Source organism: Antrostomus carolinensis, unplaced genomic scaffold, assembly GCF_000700745.2.
Source record: "Antrostomus carolinensis isolate BGI_N321 unplaced genomic scaffold, ASM70074v2 scaffold4496, whole genome shotgun sequence".
NCBI classification, from domain to species: Eukaryota; Metazoa; Chordata; class Aves; order Caprimulgiformes; family Caprimulgidae; genus Antrostomus; species Antrostomus carolinensis.
In genome coordinates, this window is record NW_010323790.1 from 168993 (window position 1) to 192285 (window position 23293).

Below are 23293 nucleotides of genomic sequence, written 5' to 3' on the forward strand. Positions count from 1 at the left end.
CTATTAGCACATTGAAACGAAGCAGGCAGTCACCTCAAAACTATCTAGTTTATGAAAACTACACAATATATGGAACTGAGTGGTGGTTCCAAAGCTGTGTGGACCTTCTGGACACTCGGAGCTGGGCAGGGCAGCAAGAAGGCCATTCTCACAGCGTGATCGTTGCTCTGATCTGTGTTACCTGTGGAGGGCAGACATCCACTGGCTGCAATGTTTGGAAGCATTTGTGCAAAAATGCAGCTATTTTCACTGCAAACCTTAAAAATGAGCCAGTTCCAGAGCTGAGTTTTCACAGAACAGACAAATACGGTGTTTTTCAGTCACACGCATAGCCGTGTTTCTCAGATCCTCTCTCACGCTAACTCATGCCACCAAGGTGACCACTGTTTTGTGTTTGCTTGAATGCTGTTTTATACACCTTCAACAAACGCTGTCACTGAGCTGCTGCAGGATCACTATACCACTGTTCAATATTTAGATGTTGTTCTAAAAATACTCACTTAAGTGTCTAATGAACAAAGATACAGTATCATGACGTGGTGGTGGGAGACCTCCTTGGGATATTTAGGATATTGGTAGGTATGGTCGAGCTCATCCTACCTATGGGATGCAATATGCTATAGCCAATAGTTTTCAACTAAAAAGGGTTTTATCACCAGAAAGGTATCTTCTCTGAACACTGATGAAAACAATGTTATGTAAAGAAGATACCCAGAAATGAGTGTCAACATGAAATAGGACTACCAGACATGAGCTACTGAAAAGTGGATATCCCCCTCTTTTTTTTTTTTTAATTGCCTTGCAATTCCCAAATGGGGATCTTTTGAGAGCAGGTATTTGGATCAGTTTATATAATTGGCAAGTAAGCATGGGGACAGATTATGAAAGGATGGTCAAATAATTTGTGCTCTGCGGAGTTTACACAGTGGAATGAGTCTGAACTAAAGACAGACTTGAGAATTAACACGAATCCCAAAGCTCCATGTATACTGAAATAATTAGTGTCAGCTCAGCAAGGCAGTACCAGCCTTTTTAGTCTTTATGAAATATTTGCTGGCAGGTGACTAGACAGTGACTAGCTTGCTTGTCACTCTTGATGATGTTTTCCTACATTAGAATAAATCATCAACAAGACTCTGAATTTGGTATGTAGAATTTCAAAAGCGTCTTGCAACAACAATTTTCTTTTTTTTTTTTTTTAAACAACAGTTCTTTTCTATCTTCATTTGTTGACGATGCATTCTCATGACCTTAATTTCTATGGTGTTGTTTAAATACGTTGTACATGTTTTCTGCTGTTTAAAAGCTGTGAGACAAATGCAGTAACAAAGTCTGGTGAGTACAAATGCCAGAACTATTCAGATCTCTGACTGAAACATCCAAGAACATCTCTGGAATAACAGCAATGACTAACAGCAAGCCTCAGTAAACTCTCCTGTACTTTCAAGTTTGCAAGGATCTAAAGTTCAGCTCAAAAGCAGAATATGACACAAAATTAAATAATTATAAAATACAGGTTCCAATTCTGTTTTTGCTGAATAACAGTTTTCACTGAGATGACAACTGCTCCTTCTCTCATGGCCTTACTGGCCATATGCTTCCCAGAATATCAGGCAGACATTTTCAAAAGATAAAATATTCCTCTACCTTTTGTAGTGTCATCAGAACACAATCTGTCCATAGTCCTTCTCACAATCAAATCAAGCACCTCTAGTACTGCTTTAGGGTGGTTTCCCTCCCGTTGCTTTTGTGAGGTGCCATCATTCTCTTACATATGGTGAAGTGATGATGAGCATTTGCAGAAGAACAGAGAAGCCAGTCCATGAAACACATGCCCAGTGGAAAATTAAATCCACTCTCCATTCTGAAAATTACACAGTGACATTTATAATTTGTTACAACAGGATCAAACACCAAACACGGAACATGTGAGCATGGTCCTTGGCAACACAAAGACAATTAAATAAGGATATAAAATAGTCCAATAATTTAGTAATTGTTCCTGTCTATTACTTCAGGACATTGATAAACTAGAGAAATACAGCTGAACCAAAACAGATTAAATTAAAGCTCAAGGAGAAAAAGTGATTACAAAGTGTGGGATGAAGACAAACAGCAGGTGAAAAGACCATGCTGGGATGTAAATTTGTTACAAATTTGGATTCACTATGATCTAATGCCTCACTGTTCGTATTAGGACAGAATTTTTTAGAGCTTGCTAATGAAGCGATGCAAAGTGTGCTGTGCTAGCTGCATTGTTTAAAGCCTACATTCTGCAAACCTGGGATCAACACTTTGCTCTGAGATGTCCACTGTCTCTTCCAGTGGGTTTGTAGCCCGTAAATGCACCATATGCATGCACAGCGTCAATGTGAGCAAATCATCATGCAGCCTTTGCATCTTCTGCTAATAAGATGCTTTCTTGGAAACGTCCAACTACAATATTTGTTGTGAGCAGTTGTAGGACAGGGGAAGAGTCCCTCAGAGATCATCCTCCCTGCGTTTGATCAGTAGGTGAGACCAATGAGCTGAGGATTAACTGCAGTACAGCATGGCAGACTCTACCCTACAATTCCTCTTGCTGCTCTTTCAGGGTTTTTTGGCCCTGAAACCTCTTTCAGGTTTTTTTGGGCTATCAGTTAAAGTAAATTAAAAACATACTGAAGTCAAATGGAAACTAACTGAGATGACAGGTCAAGCTCTCAGAAAGCAATGTGAGGCTGAAGGAGGTGCAGTCTCATCTGTAAGGACTGCCCAAAGATCTTTCTTCTCAAAGGCTGCTTTACAGAAGGTGCAGGGCTTTCTTGAAGTCCATGTCAGTAACTTCAACGGCATCTTACAGGAGTGATTTCCAGTCCCTTTTCAGTCTAGCGTTGCATTTAATGATGGTGAATACAACCTGCTGCATTTGGAAGAGGATGTGCAGATAAATCATTAAGGACTGTAAGACTTTAAAACCAAACAGATTTAGAAAACCTTACTCTAAACTGGTGAGGTTGTGTGGTGCTACATCTAACTCCATTTACGCCACGGCGTGGAGAGCTCAGGGAGATTCCTTGCCTGCATTTAGCCCTGGCAATAAAAGCTAAGTTGGAATAGTCATCTAGCTAATCCATAAGCTCCTGCCAGGGTTAGTCTGTGGCTTCTCAGTCTTTCATTTGTTGGGAGACTCAGACTAAACTCAACCCCTACTCACAAAAGAGGTCGAAAACTAATTCACTGAAAGAACAAGACACGTGGGATCCCTATAGACCCTCAAGGCCTGACCTGCTCGTGAAAAGAAGGCTGCGAGCCGCTGACTTTTCACTAGTCCACAAATAAAACCAGTGAGTGTGAAGAAACACCAGCTTTCACCTTCCGCTACACTTAGCAGTAGCCAGTCTCGCCAGCTGGCATGTCTCCCCTCCCAGCCAACCTGCCTTTGATATCCGTCAGCCTCTGGCTACAGAGACATCTGGAAGTTATTATCCAGCAGAGCGTATCACAAACCCATTTACATAATATAATATCATATTTTGTGTTCCTGCTTAGCTGAACATTTTGGATCACTCTAATGTTTGGGTAAATAAGCCACCATTCTCTGCTTATAAATAACAGTGTGTCTTAGGGTACATTTGTTGGAGATTATTAATTTTATAGGGCTCAACTCGCAGAACAAAATGTTCCAGATTCAGCACTAAAATATATTATTCTTGCACTTGGAATAAAAAGTACCTGCAATTGGAGGAGAGGTAATAAGGCTTTTATTTCCCAAGTATCAAAATTATTTACGATTTAACCTGTGTTTCATTTAAATGCCAGTCTTATTATTTTCATAGGATCTTTAACACTTTGCACTAGACATTTTTCAGGAAACAGATACTTGGTTTGCTTCATTTCTAGTGTCACTGTTAGGGTTCAACTCTATGCCTTTGATATATTTTTATCAATACAAGGGGATACAAAGCCACCTTTAGTCCATTGCTCGAACATATTTCCCTTCATCTCCCATATCAATACACATTTTGAAAACTGGTACCATTTTCTACCAAGGAAAAAAAAATCTATTTAAAAATATTTAATCTGAAGCATTTTTGCTTGTTTCCATGGTAGCTGTGGAAAGGACAGGAGAAAAAAATATTTACCAAACAGAAAATAAGACAATGAAAATATAGCTTAGTTCTTTAACAAAGGGAACATGAGAGAGCTGCAAAATAAACATTTGCATGAATTCTGTTCTAAGGAGACAACATTTTGCTGACATCAGGGATGGCAGTGGAGGACGAATGAGCCCTTTTTTTCCCAAAATGCACCATTTCCCCAGTTTTTGATCTTTTAACAGCGAGAGATATTTCATTTTGTGTTCTCTTACAGTATAATGAAAGGGTTGCAGAACAAACAGCAGATTTATTTATTTTAGGGTAATTGATTCTTTTTTATTTAGGTCACTGCTGAATTTGCCAAAGTTGGAGGCAGGAAAAAAAAGTTTTTAAGAAGATCAAACTTTTTATTTTAGATTTTCATTTATTACAGTCATTGTATGTAAAGGTATTCTTTAGGAACTGCACAGGTTCCAAGGAATGCATAATCTGTTTGCTCCTTACCCACCTTCTAGAAATCTGTTATGACTATTTATATTAACTCTACTTACTAATAGTTGTAAGCTGTGGTAAATTTAATCAAAGATAGCTTCATGTCACGTCCCATTACCATCACGGCATAAATTGCTATTAATGAATGATTTGTGTCAAAGTGCTCTGAAAACTAGTGTTTTAGCAGCAAGATGTTCCAACGTGCACAGTTCTTCAGCAGGGGCATTAAATTAATGTGTTTGCAGAGAACCCACTAATTGACAACGAGACGTGGTTTTGGCAGTAGACTTCCACTTTAAAGATAATGAACAGTTTTCAGATACAGAGAAGAACCCCCTCTGCTCTTAAAACTATACTAATAATTTCTGGTATAAACAGGAATAGAGAGAACCAATCCTGACAGGATATTTCAAGTGCCAAATCAAGCTGTTTGATCATCACGACTTACAAAAGCAAACAGTGGAATCTCAGCGTTTGTGACCTTTATCAAATCTGGCTACATACAGTCAGGAATGTTATGTTTGGTTAGGAACTCATTAAACAAAATTACCTCTCCATTTATAGAAACCATACAATTACAGTATAAAACATTTTAATTAAATCAGCTTGTTAAGTAAAAATTCATTACTTTTTTTTTTTTATCAGTTAGCAGTGGGGCTGCATAGAGCAGTTCACATTAGAGTCAATTAGTAAGAAAAATTGTCAGATTTGGCAAGTGCATGAGCTTCCAGAACACATCAGCTGACAGGGAAGAAAAAGTTTGACTAAAAACTAACAGAATTACTGCCCTCAGAGGAGGAGAATGAGCCACGTAAAATGCACACACATGCATCGGCCGTGCCAAACGTCCCTGTCTCCCAAGGAGTCTGTGTCAAAGCCGAGCAACCACCTGTATGTGCACTGTTCCTTGAGAGATGAAAAATGAGGCACACATGCAGATTTAAGGTTGTTAGGTAACTGGCTGGCTTTGCAGGCTTTGGAAAATTTTATCTGATATAACGAATAAAATGGGATCAGTGTGACTGAGGAATCAAAATGTTCCTTAGCGTTGCAGGGCTGCAAAGCAGGAAAAAAGATGAAGAAGAATAACAGGTAAAACCAAAGAATTTTTAAATAGGGAGAATGTAACACTGGTTTGTAAGTTAGGTAAGAGAAGATCCTTTCTTTACAAAAGATGCAGCAAGGCCCTTAGTGGGCAACTGTAATTAAATGCTGAGTTAAGTCTGGATGCCAGAGAACAGAGACACCCACTGGCTCTGGGCATAATTCACACGGTTGCCATAGAAGATTCTTATTTAAAAAAAAAAAAACAACAAACAACCAAATACAATTTATTCTCTTTGATCAGAAAACCTAACAAGGTTAGTAGCACAGATAAGGACCTTGTAGACACAGACTGCAGCTAACATGCAAACTCATACCTTGAGCCAGAACATGGCTGGCTTTTCAGGTGACCTCCACTGAGACAGATGATGTTGAATTCCAAGCACAACTCATCTGAAATTCAGGAATCACCTGCAATCACCCACACCTTCTGTTTGCCTAAATATTTGGTAAATTATCCCCATTTTAAGATGAAATCTGGTAAGTCACCAGAGCACTTCAATATGCTTTGCTTTTGTACTAGCAGAATAAGGACACCTGCAGACAACGCACATTCACGCTCATTACTGAGCAGACATGAAATGCGAAAGGTATCTCTGAGGTGAGGGAAGTTTCATCTGGGGTGAAGAGACAGAGCTGTGATGAAACTTATTCTCTAGTACCACACTGCACTGATGATTAGAGGTATCTCCTGGACTGTGAAACTATTGCAGCACTGCTTTCAAGATTTCAAATGATGCTCTTCCTCTTCCATTCTCTGGAAGAATTGCACACCTAAGCAGGTACATAAGGAATCCATCTGCTGTTGGTGGAACCTTTCATGGTTCCCACAGGTTTCAAGTACCTGCGATACCCTCCTTGTCATTGTCAGGCTCTGAATATTAGAAGAGCCTTCAATGAACTGAAGAAGATGACATCATCCACAAAGCACAACTCTTGGATGTACTTTTCTTTCTCATTTTAAGGCTGAAACATCTTATCCCAAGGTGAAAAGTTCTGATGAGGCTGTTTCCTTGTAAAGCTCCCCACATCAACTTGACCTTTTCACGTTCCCTTTGTAAGATCTAATCTTGCAGTGCTTCTTAGGTAGCATTGTTTAAGAAACATCTAAATTACTGTTGTACTCTACCTTCTAGTGTTTACGAAAAAACACTTCTATCTTCAAGTTAATGTCATTCTCATAATTGGAAGAAGTCATACACAATGGCTTCAGAACTACAATTACTTCTCAAGAGCATGGCTATTAAATTACAGAATACTTGTTCCCAGGTACTTGTTACCTGTTCAGATACCTATAGGACAGGAATAAAGATCTCATCATATACGATACAGTAAAAACTGCTACTGCAGCTTGGTATCATTCTACACATACCTTGTTGAGAAAAATGTATGAGATATCTGGGCTAGCAAGCCGAGTTCTTCCAGCCAGATAAATCTTCTAACAAGTAATTTGAAAAATTGTTTGAAAACAATTTATGGGAGCAAACCTACCCCTTAACAAGCCTGTGAAAAATTTTAATCTCATTTTATTTTTCTAAAGCCATGAGGTTCAAAAGATACATGAATTAAAATAATCATAATGAATTAAATGTAACAATATTCCTTCTGTTCATAATGTCTGCAAGTAAAAAGATTACAAGAGATTTAAGAGATCACAAGCACCACTGCTATTTTAGCACAAAGCAAAGTAATTCATTCTGGTACTTCTCCCCAGTGCTAGCGTGCGAGTTTGCCCTTTCAAGTTATCCTTTGGTTATTTCAAGAGGCTCTTGAGAAAAGGCCGTTCTTCTTTTATTCCCCAATTCTGGAGTGCACCTAAACAAATGCTTAAATTTGAACATGCAAACACATTCAATTTCTCTCCATTTGCATGATGAAATTTAAACGTGTGTTTTAAGTGCTTTGCTGGACAGAGACAGGGTTTGAAGCCCCATTCTACCCTGGTGGTAATGACAGCTTGCTCAGCCCACCCACTCATGCTGGACACCCATGCCTGGCTGGCTCTGCTCGCTCTCTGGCCGGCAGTGCCAAGGGACAGAACGTGATGCAGCTGCACCCCAATGAACCATGTCTAGTGAGCAAGGACCTGGCCTCCAGAGGCTGGAAGGAACCAAAGCCCTTCTTCACTCTGAGCTTCTACCTACCAAGCTGTCTCAGCACCATGGGCTGAAGAAAAGATTGGTGGGCACTCATAGCCCCTAAAAAATTACCTTTTAATAGACATACCTGCATGAAGAAATTTTTGTCTTTACTCAAACTCATGTTTACATGCAACTCTAAACGGAATACCACAGCAATGAAGGCTTTTTTTTAGGAGATTCAGTAAAAAATATTTTCTGGAAGTAGCAGTCAGACTTCAGCAGTTAACAACAAAGAATATGAAACCTGAGGTCAAAGGCTTTGATCTAGCAAGGGCAAGGCACACATCACAGGCAGGCAGTATGCAGCAGTCCAAGGGTTTTGTTTTATCAGAAAAAAACTTATTTCCACATAGGCAGTTCAATCCTTAGGACTCCTTTTTGTTAGAGGGAAGACAGACCTACAGTGAATTTTACTTACAGATGATCTTTCTAGTACGGCTTTGAGCCTGACCCTTGGTAAGATGCTGACTATTTAAGAATTAAATGCAGCAAGTGCAGCACTCGGAAACTGCCCATAGTGGGCTGATTTTCCAAGGCAATGAGCACCTGTATGTCATCTCTTATCTTGCTTTCAGTGTAAGGCAATGGGATTCAACACACCTGAAAATCAGGCCAAGCAAGTTCACGTTTTCACAAACAGCACTTTCATCTCATGCAATGATTAAATGCTAGATGCTCAAATTCAATTAAGCATGAGGTCAGACAAGGTCACCTGACACATCTTCATTAGGCTTCCACAATTAACATTAGCAGTCTTACTGGTAACAATTATATGATATTAATTTATTAGTCATCTGCTTTCTGATCTTTTCCATTGATCTGATTTGTTAAAATCCCAAACAATGCCTCAGAAGTTACCTAAAGAAAACAGAAATCTCTGTATTGACTGTGATCAGTCAAGGCCTTGTTCCACTGATGAAGATACAGAAATAAAATGATGTCAGCTGCCATTTTACTGTACTTAGTCACTGCCTTACATCCCCCATAGAGATAGTCAAACAGGACAGCCCCAGCATAATGACCCAGAACCTAAAATGTGCACAAATACGGCCAGAAAAAGGCCGGATAACAAATACAGTCTCATTGATCTAGTGTAAGATGTCCCTGCTGATGGCAGGGGGGTTGGAACTGGTTGATCTTTAAGGTCCCTTCCAATCCTAACCATTCTATGATTCTATAATTTCTTCAGTCCCTCTCTAGGGATAACACAGCTTGATAGGGCAAACTCCATCACTCTGATGTGATATATAATATCTCATCCCAATGCAAGTGAAGGAAGGGAAGTGAACAAAGGCAGTGGCTTTTTCCCATTTCTTCCAGGTGCACCCACTTGAAACCACGAGGAAGACCAGGAGCACTGGAAGCACAACTCCCACTTAAGCCCTCATATTCTTCCATCTTCTACATCTTTATCGCTCCCAAGCCTTGGGCAGAACACCCTAGCTAGCACAATAACTGAGGCCATGAACAAGATCAGTGCTGAATAAGCCTTTCTTTGCCTAGAGACCTTTGTATTTGTGATCAGCAATAAAAGGCTGTACTGGAATTTAAAATCTCAGCCAAGTAAAATGCCAGAGATTATTATTTAAAGGTTTTAAATAAAAAAAAAAAAATCTGGCTGTAAGAATCAGCTTTTCACATTCATATTGCATGGCTGTGGACTTATACTCGGGTTATGAAAGAAGACCAAAATAAGATGAGACATAATAAAACACAAGCTGGGTTTAAGCGAGGATTGATTTCTGACAGTAGTTCTCAATGTTTGAAACACTCGCTGCATAGCCATGTATTTGCAAGATTTTAATTGCACTATTCCCAATCATTTAACATTGCAAAAATTTACATACTTCCACGCTTAGAATTTAAGAAGCTAAGACAATGAGAAACTTAGGTTGACCATAAACAGGATTCACATAAAACAGTATTTTTTTTTTCTAAAATAAGTCATTGGCAGCAGATGACTGGCATCCTACATGTACTGAACATATCCTCTATCTCCAAGGTCTTTTGCTGTGAGTTCCTTTCTAGGCTGTATTTCTATGATCCTGATTTTAACTCATGAGGTGAGACCTACAAAGAATGCATAAACTAGTAAAGGATAAAATATGCCAGATACGCCTTAATGTGCTTAGAGACATAAAGAAAAGATCAACAGGAAAAAGTGGGCCAGAACTTCAGATGGGACAAGCCAACCCAGGGAACAGAGGACACTGATTAGTGAGAAGTAACAGGGAGGAGCTTGGACCGCATGGACACAGAGGATAGTGTGGGAAGTGATGGATCAATGGAACACTATCCATCCATGCACTTAGGAAGACTTGAGCTTCTGCAACTAAGAAACAGAGGACACTGTGAAGACTGAAGTCTTCAGCAATGTCACTGTTCACAAATATAATCTTAATTTTTAGACTTTTGGCTAAATCAATATCCAGTTGTTAAAAATAACAGCATGCCCTCTTAGAAAAGAAGACTTTGCACTGCTAACTCCAGATAAGTAAAGCCTGACTTTACTTTGTTTTCTTCTGGAGCATTATCCCACTCAAGTTTATCTTTCATAAATGCTGACACAAGCTACAAGGACTTTATATTATTTCATAAAAAAACTTTTTTTCTTTTATTTTCTTCCTTTCTCTTCTTTCCAAATTATACCCACAGGTTCGATTGATACTTTCAATTGCAACAACTGGCAGCCAGACAAGAACAGTACAAGAAATTTTATCTTAAGTATTTATTGTTATGCTAGAATATCACTCAGTTTCCTCTGGGGTAATTCAGCACTCCTGTGGGAAATATATGACCTCATTTGCATTTTCTAATTGAATTGCTATCAGGTTTGCTGCAAGACTGAACAAAAAAAGTTCCTAGAGTTGCTAACACCACTTGTATTAACCAGAAAAAAGTCTACATCCCAGTGTTTGCTGGGGAGGAGGGGAAAATGTATGCTTCATGTATCATAAAATAAATTTTTAAAATATTTACCTTCTTTGCTATATTTTCATCCTACTAGCATTAAACTTTAATGTAGTAGTTAGAATTCTTTCATTACAGTGGTTGCCAGTGAAAATTTGCAGATTTGCCCAGGTTATTCAGTTATCTGAAGCAATTAGCACATTTATAAGGCCAACACCATGAAGGAGGGGAAATTGTCATTGTATTGGGTCACTTGCCATTAAAATGTCGGCTTGCACTGAGAATAACGGATCAGCTGTAGGATCTGAGGCACAGGTACAGACACCAAAAACCTCTGATTTTCCAATGAAAGAACACAAAGGGGTAACTATCCTGACAGGAGCCATCCTGAACTAATCTGCCAACCCTGAAAACATGCTGGTCACCACCATGCTCTCTCAGTCCATTACACAGATTTCCAATTTTGTACATTGTGATAATAAAGGATCACAAATCCAAAGGATCATGTACTGAGGGGTTTGTGCCCTCCTGGGAAGTAGACCACTGCCTCAATTTTGCCTGCAAGCTATGCACCAGGAATTTGCAGCAGAGCAGGGACTTCACTTCTGGTCCCCCATGAGTTCACTCAATATCCCAACAACGTCGACTTCTCCTGCAACATTTATTCTGTATTAACCTCCATAATAAACTAAATGTCTAATAATGGTCACTCCAGGAGGGCTAATCTGTTTTTCATAAAGCTTTAATCCATGGATAATTGTGAACTGACTTGTCCTTTCAGAGGTGATTCAGAGGGGCAGTAAACTTCCCGTCACGCAGTGGGGCTGCCCCAGCTGAGGGCCATCACTCATGGAGAAGCCCACAGAAACACAGAGGAGGGTGAGCAAGGCACAAGGACTTGTTTGTGTTGTAGGTGCCAGCAAACAGAGATCAGCAGGTGCGGTAAGGCAAATTTCATGCCAATTATTTTTAATGTCTGGGAACTGTTCAGCATTTTCACTAAATCAGTCACAAATTTACTAAGTAAAATGGAAATGATCTATGTGCCAGAACAGAGAGTTGGTCTCTCTCCCGCTCTCACATCACCTGTTCCTTTCTCTCCCATATCTTCCTTCTCCATACCCTAAATACAACACAACAGTCTGAAATGTCTTTAAAAAAATTACATAGTTCTGCTTGAGTCATATTATCCTATACAAAACCAAATGTGAAATCTGTTTCTTCTCAAAGCCATGAAATGCAGTATATTAGGGTCACGGCCTAAAACACATTGAACTGGATATTCAAAGTTAGGTTTTGGGCTTTTTTTTTTTTTTTAGTGTAAACACTATTATTTTAAAAAAATAATCTTATAATCATATTTATTTCTTTAGTAAACAAAGGATTATTTTGCTTGCAAAAAGCACAAGCATTTAAATAAAACACAAGTCGGATGCCTACTATAGAGACCCACAATAAAACTGCTTATGACCTTGTCATTAGTCTTGTTTTCCATATTTTTCCAGCCTCAAACTACACACTAATAAGGCTTTTAGAACGGAGGGATATGAATTTTAAAAAGCTTAGCTCTCTCTGAACTAGAGTTCAGCTTACATAAACATTAGATGAATTTACAACCAAATATTTTACTAAAGCAGCAATATGTGCTTATTCAGTTTTCTTTCCACTACACTGAGAAGAAATTTAAAGCAGTATATAAGACACCTTACTTTATTCCTTCAATATTTAATTACTTTTAGAAGGAAGTAGAGGGTTTTTTTGGTTAGAAAATGGCAAATACAGTTGACATAACGTACAGGGCTTAATTATATCTAGCACAAGCCAAAGCCTAACTGAAGAGCAGCAGATCTGTACTTATATGACTCCAAGCCATGCAAAACCTCAGGGGTCAGCCCACTGGGCAACTGTTAGATGTGTCTCTCCAAGTCTTTTTCTTTTTGTTTCACACACAGCAAAAATTCTCCCAAATGGCACAGACTCGCATGGCAGCATTCTGACAATACGGCACAGACAGTCTCTCCATCTTTTCCTCCTTCCCTGCCTGGTCCTCTCTGCCCAGGCACTATAGAAAAGAGGAGAGGAGAGGAGAGGACAGCCTTTCTATTTTGACAATTACTGCCATCCATTAATCCAATCTACGGCCACGGCCAAGTCACCTTGCCTGTCCCTGAACTAGCCATGACTGTTTCTCAGGACACACACCTTCATCCTTGCTCTGCAGGTCTTCAAGATCCAGCAATAAATCAGGCTTTTCAGTTAATTTCCTGCCAAACCCTGCTTAAATGCAACCACCCAACCGTCACAGAATTGGGTTTTTTGAGTAGATGCCAGACAATAGAACTGCATTTACTCAGTGTAGAACAAGATCTTCAGCTCAGACTAACACTGAAAAGGAAGGAAGAGAAAAGGAAAAGGTGGAGAACTGCTGCTGCCAAAGATGAGGTGGGACAGAGACAGCTACTGAAGGAGCAGACCAGAAGAACTATGTTTTCATGGAGCAGTCCCCAATTACAATGGCACTGTGCAGCCCACTGCTGTATTTAATTGAAGCAATACTGCTCAGACTGCTGGGCAGGGAAAGATCCTTCCTGCTTTTCAGCTACGTGTATGAAACTAAAAAAGAAAGCAAGCACCAGGAACCTTTGTCTGAAATACTGGCTGGTGCTGTTTTTTCATTCTTCAGCTCTGGGGAAAGGAAGACACTGGCATTGAGCGAAGGGGACGTTTGCCACTACGGTGCCACGTCGTGCTTCACTGCCCCGCTGGCCTCTGCTGTGCGTGAGATATGTCCCTTATCAGGCAGCAGCAATGCTCCCTGTCCTCGCTGTGTCGGAAGGGAACAAGCCCAAATGTCCCCTCTGGATGCCCCCCATAGAGCTGCAGGGCCATGCACACAGCTCGCGGAGAGAAAGGAATCACTGTGAAAACCAGGGAGATGTCTTAGCGGCACGGCAGCAGCAGCCAGTGCGTGACTCCCAAGTCTACACTGTCACAAAAGAAATCTGAACTTAACCTCGGTATTTCTCAAGATGATGATCAACTTTGACTCTGAGGCACCCTTCATTTGCAGGTTTTATTTCAAGTCAAGAGAGAGTATTAGCACTGAGATGCAAACACAAGGTACGTAACCTGCAGTCTATAACAGAGCCAAGCAGTCACTTAAAAATACCAAAGTATGAATTTAGAGAAGCTTCCCTCACTGGTGAACTTAAATAATTTCTGTCAGAGACAATCAAGGATCACTGGCAAGAAATTTGCTGCTGCTTGTGGTGTTTTCTACCCAGACTTCCTCTGGCAACACAAACAATCCAATGCTGCATGTGACTTCTAAAGGTTTGGGGAACTCTGGCAAAGGAAGAATGAAACAAGAAAAAAGAGCGTTGAAAACTTCTTACCTTGTGTCCATTGTGTTGCGACTTCTCTGCCACCAGAAACCTGACAATCGCCTCCCATCTGCCCAGGGTCTGGGGATCCCACGCAGTGACCATCAGGATCAGCTGCTTTGAGGGCATCTGCACCTGGTGGGCAGCATACATGGTTCCATCCGCTCTCACCTTGAAGTCCAGGCTGTTGGTTTCATATCGAACCCCCTTGTTACCGGCACAGTTATTAAATTTTACTAGAACAGAGAGAGCAAGAGATGGAAGAAACGTGTGAGATTGGCGTGATAAGGAAAGCAATCAAACACAAGTTTCAGACATTTAATTTTCACTGATGTCTTCTATATCTCTAATAACCATCAAGGAAATGATTTAACTGTTTCTTCGACCTTTCAGGAGTGCTCTTGTGCTTTATCTCTGTTCCCCAGGGAAGAAGTTGTAAGCCATTCTTAAAGTATTTGATACAGTTTCATTAGATCTCAAACACAGCTGTTCCCCATTTCTACAAGTGGATTTCTCCCTTGTCGCCATTATCTTTTAAATTCGACTGGAGTCTATTACCCACACTGTGGGTATTTCTTTGCACAAAATGTTCTCCATTTCCCTAACCCTTCAATAACCTACTTACCAGATAGCCTATTTGCACATTCTTAACTGAAATTCAAAAGCCCATAACAATTCCATTATCAGAAACATAAAACCAAAAAACTTAAACGAAGAAGAAAAATTAAAACCATTCTATGGATTGCAGCTGCTGCTGGAACCAGACCCCCACCCCCAACCAGAACTGCAATCCCACCGCGGCCGACCCCTCCCCAGGTTACAGCTACTGCAAAGAACTGTAAAACTTCACTTCACAAACCACAACGTGTCATTTCAAAGCCCACATTGTCAGATCAAAGCTCCTCAGTAAACTGATGTTTTTATTTTTGGCTTTTTTCGGTCAAATTCTTTTACGGTCTAGTTTGAAAACTATTTTTATTGGCATTATGAAACATGTCACATACGTTAGGCTGGAAAAAACCCAAACTATTATATGACAAAATTGACAAATCTGATAGAAATTGAACCTGCAGCTAATCACACAGGAAACAAAACACTTTCTGCCATTCGCATAATCCACGGGGTGGAACACACATGTGGTGAAGGAAAACATATTGTACCCATAAAAACATCTCAAGTGAGTGAGAATGGATATATGGCTTTCCGGCTAGGAATGTTACAGGGGTTCTCATGCTGTGGCTTCTGAATGCTTCGCAGCAATGCTTCTAGCCTGCCATGAGATAAAGAAAACCTGCTAGTCCAAGTCTCACACAGCTTCATCAGGCACTTAATTTTTGCACAAGAAAAGCTGGGTCAGATGAATCTTACCTAGACTGGCTGTAGTGGGAGGAGAAGCGATGCAGTGGCAATCCAGGCGAGAGGAGCTCCTGGGGCCAGTTTTACCCCAACCGTCCCCTTCCCCCCATACCATAGCTGACTGCTTCTGCAGTGATGCCTTGAGCCAAATCAGGGACTAATCTGGATTTAAACAAAAATATCCAAGGGATGGCACAGGGGAAAGAAAAAAGCAGCCAGGAAGCTGCTCAAACAGTCCTGCTGCCAAAGCCCCTGGTACCATCACAGCATGGAAAAATGAGGATCAGACTGTAGTGGAGGAAGGGAAAAATCCATCCCCTCCTTCACCAACCCGTACCTTTCAATAATCAGGGTGCTGTGATCATGTCGTAATTATACATCTCACAAAGGCCCTCCATGCCACATACTTATTTGGACCACATTCATACATTTTTATGTGTGTGTGGTGGGAACTGTTACCTAATGCTGCAGTAATTACTGGGTACAAACAGCAAATGTCACATTGTTTTATAAAAAAGAAAATGTATAAAGTTGTCTAGTATATAAAAAAACCCCTGTGAGCAATGCTTTTAAGCAATTTCACCGTCACAGGCTACATCATTAAAATCTTGTTTAATCTGGAATCCAGGGAAAACAAAAGTCCCTCAGTTTTGTTATGGAAAGCAGGGGTTTGCCCATCTTCACTCTAGCTCAGATTGCAGCAAATAACCACACCTATCTCACCTGAAATGCTTTTGTTGAGGCATTTGTTCAGTTATCTCTGCTTTCTATCTCCAGAAACGTAACAAATGTTTTCAATGTAACTGAAGTAACATCTCCTGCATTACTCAAAGTTTAAATGAAACTTTGGTCATAATTTTTCAAGGGACAGGCTCTTACTTAATTGCTTCATTGACCACAGTTTGAAGTCTTGGCACCCTTGCTCTCAGTCACTGAGTGTCAGAGCACAGGGCAGATACTCAGCAGTCTGGAGGAGGGGATCTCTGTCTTACAAAGGTGAGACTTCCATCCAGTTAAATAAATGAAGAAGAAAGCCTAAGGGACTGAGTCTTCCACAGTTTCCAGAAGAGCTAGGAATTATCTCAAACTTCAAAGCTCAGATGTACAAGTTGAAAGCCAAACCTAAAAAAAATACATGACTCTGCTGAGGCTTCAAACTTCAGCATCATCAGATCTGGAGCTCAGTCCCTTCTCGAGATGCTGAGTGCCATGCAGCACACAGGCCATCCCACCCAAACCCAACCAGTGCTGAGGGCTACCAGACCATACCAGCAAGCCAATGCCCTGGCCTTGAGGTCAACTGGCACACAACAACTCATCTTCTAAAGGTCAAAATTTCTTATCTCCCAAACGAGGTTTCTCTTTTAAATAGCTTGCTGAGGACAATGCATGGTCAACACTAACTGCAAAACTCTGTAGTGCTAACATCCATCTGACCATTTGGGCAAGCCCAGGTCAGTTCTTAGACGTATGCCAAGCCCTGCTCACTTTAACAGTAAACACACAGTTTCTGGACTAGTCTGAAAAATAGTAATTCATGAAAGCACTGAATGAGGTAAAACATGTCCACAGTTTGGAGGCACCTACAAGAACCAACGCTGCACACCTGGAGAAACCAGGATGGCCTGGGAGACCCACAAGGTGGCTGGTGCTGCGAGGGAAGATTCCCTGCACCCCTGGGGATCACTCTGCTGTGAGATCTCCCTCATCTCTCAAGAATTTATCTGTAAACCCCCCCTGCATTCACAGCTACAATAAGCATGTGTGAACACAGAGTGCTTTGCTGCTAATATGTTATTTATTTTCAGCCCCACGCCATCGGCATTGTTAGAAACGGGGTCCATCAGCTGGTGTATTATTGCACTCCCCCACTATATAATGGTGCTTTGAAAAGCGAGTTCCATCTATACCTCCTGAAGTACCCACATATCATATACTAAAAGACATTTGAAAGGGAGAGAAAGGAGTGATAATGATGGCACATTAAAAACAATTCAGACATTACTTTGATTTTATTGAGATTAAAAGAAAGTCCTACAGTGTACTAGTAGTCTGAGAGGAAAAAAAAAAAAAAATCTCTTCCTATACGTGTACGTAGCGATTTCAGTATTCAAAGTACTTAAACATCTGCTTAAGACACAGCGTGTGGCACCAATATGCTGCTCTGGTGTCATATGTCACTGTGTCGACTTTTATGCTCCATTATCTAAAAATGGCTACCTCTTAGACAAAGTCCCTCTGTGACTTGCTAATTACTTCCATTAGTTTAAAACAAACTTGACTAGAGACAGAGAAAATCCTGAGAGAAATTAAGTCTAATTTTTTAAGCAAGCAACGTCGCTGTTCCACGTTGCTCTTCCCAGGTAGCACAGGTAGATGGATGCTCAGCAATGAATTAACACAACCAACTCCTCCACAGAGTCTTCAGGACCTGCAAACACTAAAAGGCTTAAAGGACATATGGATTCCATAACATTTAGTCACTATGAGGGACTGCACCTTGCACAGCTGCCCCAACGGCAGCAAACAGGCCATGGCTCACCTGAGTGGCTTTGCAGAAGATTTCAACCACACAGGGAACACAAGTCAGAAACTCATCAGGGTTTTCATCAGAATATTAGGGAGCAGCTCGCTCAGCTGCTGTCAGGCATAGCTGCTGCTATTGCTCTAGGCACTGCTTATACACAGCATAGAAAACATACCTGCTGCACAGTACAGACAAACCACTCACGCTTTCACCGCGCGGCTGCAAGGAGTCTCATTAGAAATCCTGTGCTCATCCTCCTTGCTGCCCTGTGAAAATGATTCCTTGGGATGCTATATGACTACTGAGATGCACTGTTTTATATATATATATATAAAAATATATTTTTTTCAAATCTATGTGTATAGATTTGGAAAAGAAAAATCAAACTATTGTTCTATAATAAATAACACAGCTCAAGCAAAGGAGTTCTTGTCCATATTTGCAAATGCCACCTCTTACCTCTAATCTTTGCTGTTATGCAAACAGAAATTAAAATTTCATCCAATGGCAGAAAACTTCGGCTTTTTTTTTTTCCTTTTGCTCCTTTAGAAAGCTCCAAGTCTCTGTAATTTGCAGTTGATGCAACTCTTGACTTTAAAATAATTTAATAAATAAACAAACAAATATTGGCTCTGTTTACTAGACTTAGATCTCTCTGTGGACACAAATCCATCTTTCTTTGACCAGCTTGAAGTCTAAAGAACACTGCATGAATTTAACATTCAAAAGCTAGCTGCATCAGTAATTAGGATTGCAGATAAACAGCAGAGCCACACATCTATCATTTTTACAGGATGGTAAGAAAAGAAAACTTTTTTTAATATACTCTGGAAAAATGTTCAGTGATGCTTATCGAAAACTTATGCTGAAAACAGCATCAAATACTTGATGAAAAGGAAACCAAGAAGGCACCCTCATTAGCAGGCTTTTAGGTTTAACCCTTTACCCTCATCATTTTTAATTGCTTCTCTATGAAAGGAGGAAGTACGACAATTTGATATGCTGAAACAGGTATTGAGTGATGGGCAGAAAAGCTGCAGGAGTCTGCAGCAAACTGCTGGGCAGCTGAGCAAAAAAAATGGTATTTTTCTTCAAAAAAGACAGGGTGAAAAAAAAATTCAACACGTTTTGCATTGTTCCCTTTTATTATGTAGCTTGTTAAGCTAGCTGGACAGAGTCAAATGATCAAGCGAGCATCTTGAAAGATGTACGAATACACTGAACTTCCTTGCCCCTCAAATGTCTGAGAAATATATTGAATTTAATAGGACTATAAATGGTATAAACCAAAGAAATCACTTTAAGCCTTATCCTTGTGGATTCTCCTTTAACTTCTCCTAGTCCATTAAAAAGTGCCCCCTCTGGCAAACTGCACAGGGCTGGAAGAGCAGGAGGGATAATATTTATTAGGATATACCCCCTGGTGGGACATCATCCCACAGTTCAGGATATGGGTCCCTTCAGGACTCTGTTTTTCACCGTGGTTTTGAGGATTATCGCTGCAAAGATGTTTCTTTCCTGATGAACTTCAAAGCAGCAAATACACACCACTATTTACAGCGGGATCCTATCTGCTTTTCAAGTTGTGTCCCTTGAACAGTTCCCTTTACACCCGGCACGGCGGTGATAACCCTGAGCCGTCAAATCCACCCCTCGCACCACTTCTGCCAACACCATCAAGATGAGGATGGCTCAACTGTAACCTTTGGAAATTTCAGATGTTCTGGTAACCTGCAGAGTCCTGAGCATGTACAGAAATGTCACTTTTGTGTGATCTTTAGTAAATCACTTGTATTCCTGCCCTGGCACTTATGGCCCAATGCTCCCATACATCTGCACTCAGCCATCTCCTCCCGCTTCTGCAGCGGGGTGGCAGTCCTGGCCAGCATTGCCTCGCATGCCACATCAGAAATTAAAAAAACCCAGCAAAACAAACAGCTCCTTAGTGGATAAGAACCTGTTGTCTAAAAACAGGCATGAAATCATTCAGTTAACCAAAAAAAAAAGTATGAAATCCCAGGCACCCTGTGAGCACACTGCATCCCCACAAACTGATTTCACCATTAAGTGCTAATGTGAAACAGAACATGCTGTGCCTCACTAGAAAGCTTCATTTATTTGAGAAAGTAAGTAATGTAGTATAAACTTCTACATGGCCACATTTTTGAGGCATCTTTCTTTATGTTCATGCAACCCCTCTGCGATTCTGTGAGAAAAGCGTTTTACAGCAGTAGGAACAAACTGCAGTCAAGTGAATTCCCCACGGCCACCCTGGGAATCCCCAGCAAAGCTGGGATCTCAATCCTGAAATTCTGGCTCTCTGTTTCGCATTCAAACTGCCAGATCACACTGTCTCCATCACCCACAGACAGGCAAGATAAAAATTTTAAATGGGAAAATAGACTTTTACAAGCACTTCAAAAAGCAAATGGGCAGATTCTCAGTCCTACAAAGCATTGGTGTATTTTCAAATTAGGAAATTTTAAATAGGAAATAGGAAACTGTTTTAACCACTGGGTTAAAAAATTAAAAAACGTCGACAATTAATTATTGCAATTGTTTTGTAAAACAGAGTCCTATGAGCAAATGTAGGTACATGGTGGAGTTCTAGGACTAAAAGACCTCATCTACAAAAGGTTAATTCTGAAAGGAAGGCAAGAGAAGATTTTGTTTCTTTTGTACTAACAGGAGGAACACTGCCAGGAGCAACAGGCTTTTCGACTACTCTGGAAGAACCTGAAGACATTGCTGTTTCAGGGTTTTGTGGAAACAAAAACTGACTTGAGCCATTCCACTTACACACAATGCCACATACAGGTCCAGAGTCCTGTTTCTGTCCCATTCCCTCTTACAGTGAATCCTGTATGATCACACAATACACAATCTGCTTCTTGCCATTAATAAAATACTCAAAGCCTTTCTCCTTTGGTCCAAAAAAAATAAGGTATAAATAAGAAAAAATGATGGCTGTAAAACCTGATAGAACAATGTATAGTTTTCATCCTCCCGTTACTAATTTTATAGGTTACATTTTCAACCACGTCCCCGTAAAACATACTACACTAATAAACTCTTAGTGTCTTTATTTAATATTTATAGCACTGTTTGGAGAACCAAACTCTTCTGGTAAAAGGTAAAAACAGCAATTCAAACAGCTACTTCAGAGTCTAATAAACATATCCCTAGTGATCAAGTTTAAGAGTATACAGTTTAAGAAAAGCTATGATACAGAAAACTGTTGAAGATAAATGGGTGTATTTGGCTTGGTATATGAATGTATATAAAAACGTGCATGCCCACACCCTTGGCTTCACAAAGCATTGATTATTCATTAAATGTTCTCAGAGTAAAAAACAAAAATAATGAATGAGTTAGGAGAATTAATGAAGTGCCCCACAGTCTATCTGCTGAAAATATTTGCCATGATTTAGCATGTTCTTAATGTTACTTTCTTGCAATTAATGGTACAGAAATCTGCGGCAATTTTACCCATTTTCCATATCTCAGGTCAATGTGAAACACTACATCAAATTTTCCAGTGCATTATTTATGATCTCTGAGCTATGACTGCTCATATTTGTCTTACTGGAATAATAATAAATTACCATAACAATTTACCATATGTAATTATGTTAAACAAAATATTTCTTTATTTATTTTCCTGTAATCTTAAGTTACAGTGAATCCTTCTGTATGGAATATGCAATAACACAACATTCATGATATTCTCAACCTATTATATGCTTGTAGTCATGTACTCCATGTAGTTAACTGGCTATACTTCTGAATCAGCAGATGAGCAGTAATCTAGCTCCAGTAGCAAGTAAGATAGATTTGAAATGGCACATAAAACTATTTTACATTTAAAAGTACATTTAGAATTTTCCCACTTTAAATTCCAAAGCTCAACCACCTCCATGATCAAATTATCCACGCAGGTTTTGGGCACACACTAGTAAACTCCTACCTATCTCATGTTAATTTGCAGGCTGTTTGGCTTTCACAAAGCCAGGACTGCCTCCAGTAGGTTTTATGGGGAAAACTGCAAGCGTTGTCCATGCGCAAGCCATTTATTTAAAAAAAATAAAATATTTCTGTGGGCAGAACTACATGGAAAATTCATCTTTTCATTTCTGGAGCCACCTAAATGCTTTCAACACCTTTTCCAGCTTTATATTCACTTTTAACAGCTCTTGCTTACACAGGGTTTCTGTTTCATGGCCAGATGAAAAGGAACAATACATTTCAACATACTGAAATCAGGATCCTTCAGAAACTCATTCTGTCACCTGTACAGTCAGCCAGTAGCAACGAGGAGTTGAGAGTACATTAAAAAAAGATCTAAATTCCATTCAAACAAAACAAAACCAGCCCTACAGTAAACAAAACCCAATTCCCAGGCACTGCCTGCCTCCTTCATATTCCCACCAGTGGTGTTTTTCATTTATTGGAAGCCAATCCAACTAAAATACATGTTTTTAAGGAAGGAAGGGAAAAAAAAAAAAGTATATTTCACTTTTGGTATTGGAATTGGAGGGGAGTACAGACCCCTGGAGAGGAGGACTGTAGAACATGATAGAAAAGATGAATCACTCTGGCAGCAGCCAGCCAGCCATTAATTTTCAGCAAGCCAGGAGTTGGTCCAATTAAACCAGGCTCCTTTCTCTACATTAACATGCTTTACTCAGTTTTTTACCAAAGCTAAAACATCAGCGCGAGACCCCAAAGGCTCTTCTATTTAGGATCAATCAATCTACCTTGCTGCACTGTAAAACATACACTGTCAGCTCTGAGGCTGGCTCAAAAAAGAGCAACAGTGGAAAAATTTGATAAATCGACATATTCTGGCAGTTAGTAGAGGGATTCTTCCTACACTGTCACTTATTTTTATCTGATTAGAAACAAGTATTAGTAAAGGGAATATTCCCCTCTGTTGTCGTCCCTGTATTTAGCACTGCACTAAAGGAGAAGTCTTTTCATCACCAATTTTCTAAGTCCAAGCCAGAAGCTTCCTACCACAAAGAGAGATACTATCCGTATTTCAAAGGGCAGGGAGTTTGAATTGGATTTGCATGAGGTGCAACTCACATTCAAGCCTCTTTCCAGCACAGGAACATGAACCTCCATCTATTAGTGGCCCATGCTGAAGATGTCATTCACTGCTTTCCATATTTTTATGCTCAGGGCTTTGCCACAGGTGTGCAAACTCACCTCTGGGTTTCCAGCACCTGCTTTGGCAACAATTGCTTTATTTGGGATTTTATTGCCTGTTTGAGATCCCATCACTCTCTCTCTACCCTA

General features: G+C 40.0%; 1 protein-coding gene across 1 annotated transcript in view; it reads right to left on the reverse strand.

The window, feature by feature from the left end:
- CDH4 (cadherin 4) overlaps positions 1-19881 on the reverse strand; it is a 180857-nt gene extending 160976 nt beyond the window's left edge. Inside the window, exons 1-2 of the mRNA XM_029085623.1 lie at positions 19824-19881; positions 14122-14345 (exon numbers count right to left, since the gene is read on the reverse strand). Coding sequence (XP_028941456.1) covers positions 14122-14345; positions 19824-19881 — 282 coding nt within the window. The remainder of the gene's footprint in view (positions 1-14121; positions 14346-19823) is intronic.
- Positions 19882-23293: the final 3412 nt, after the last annotated feature.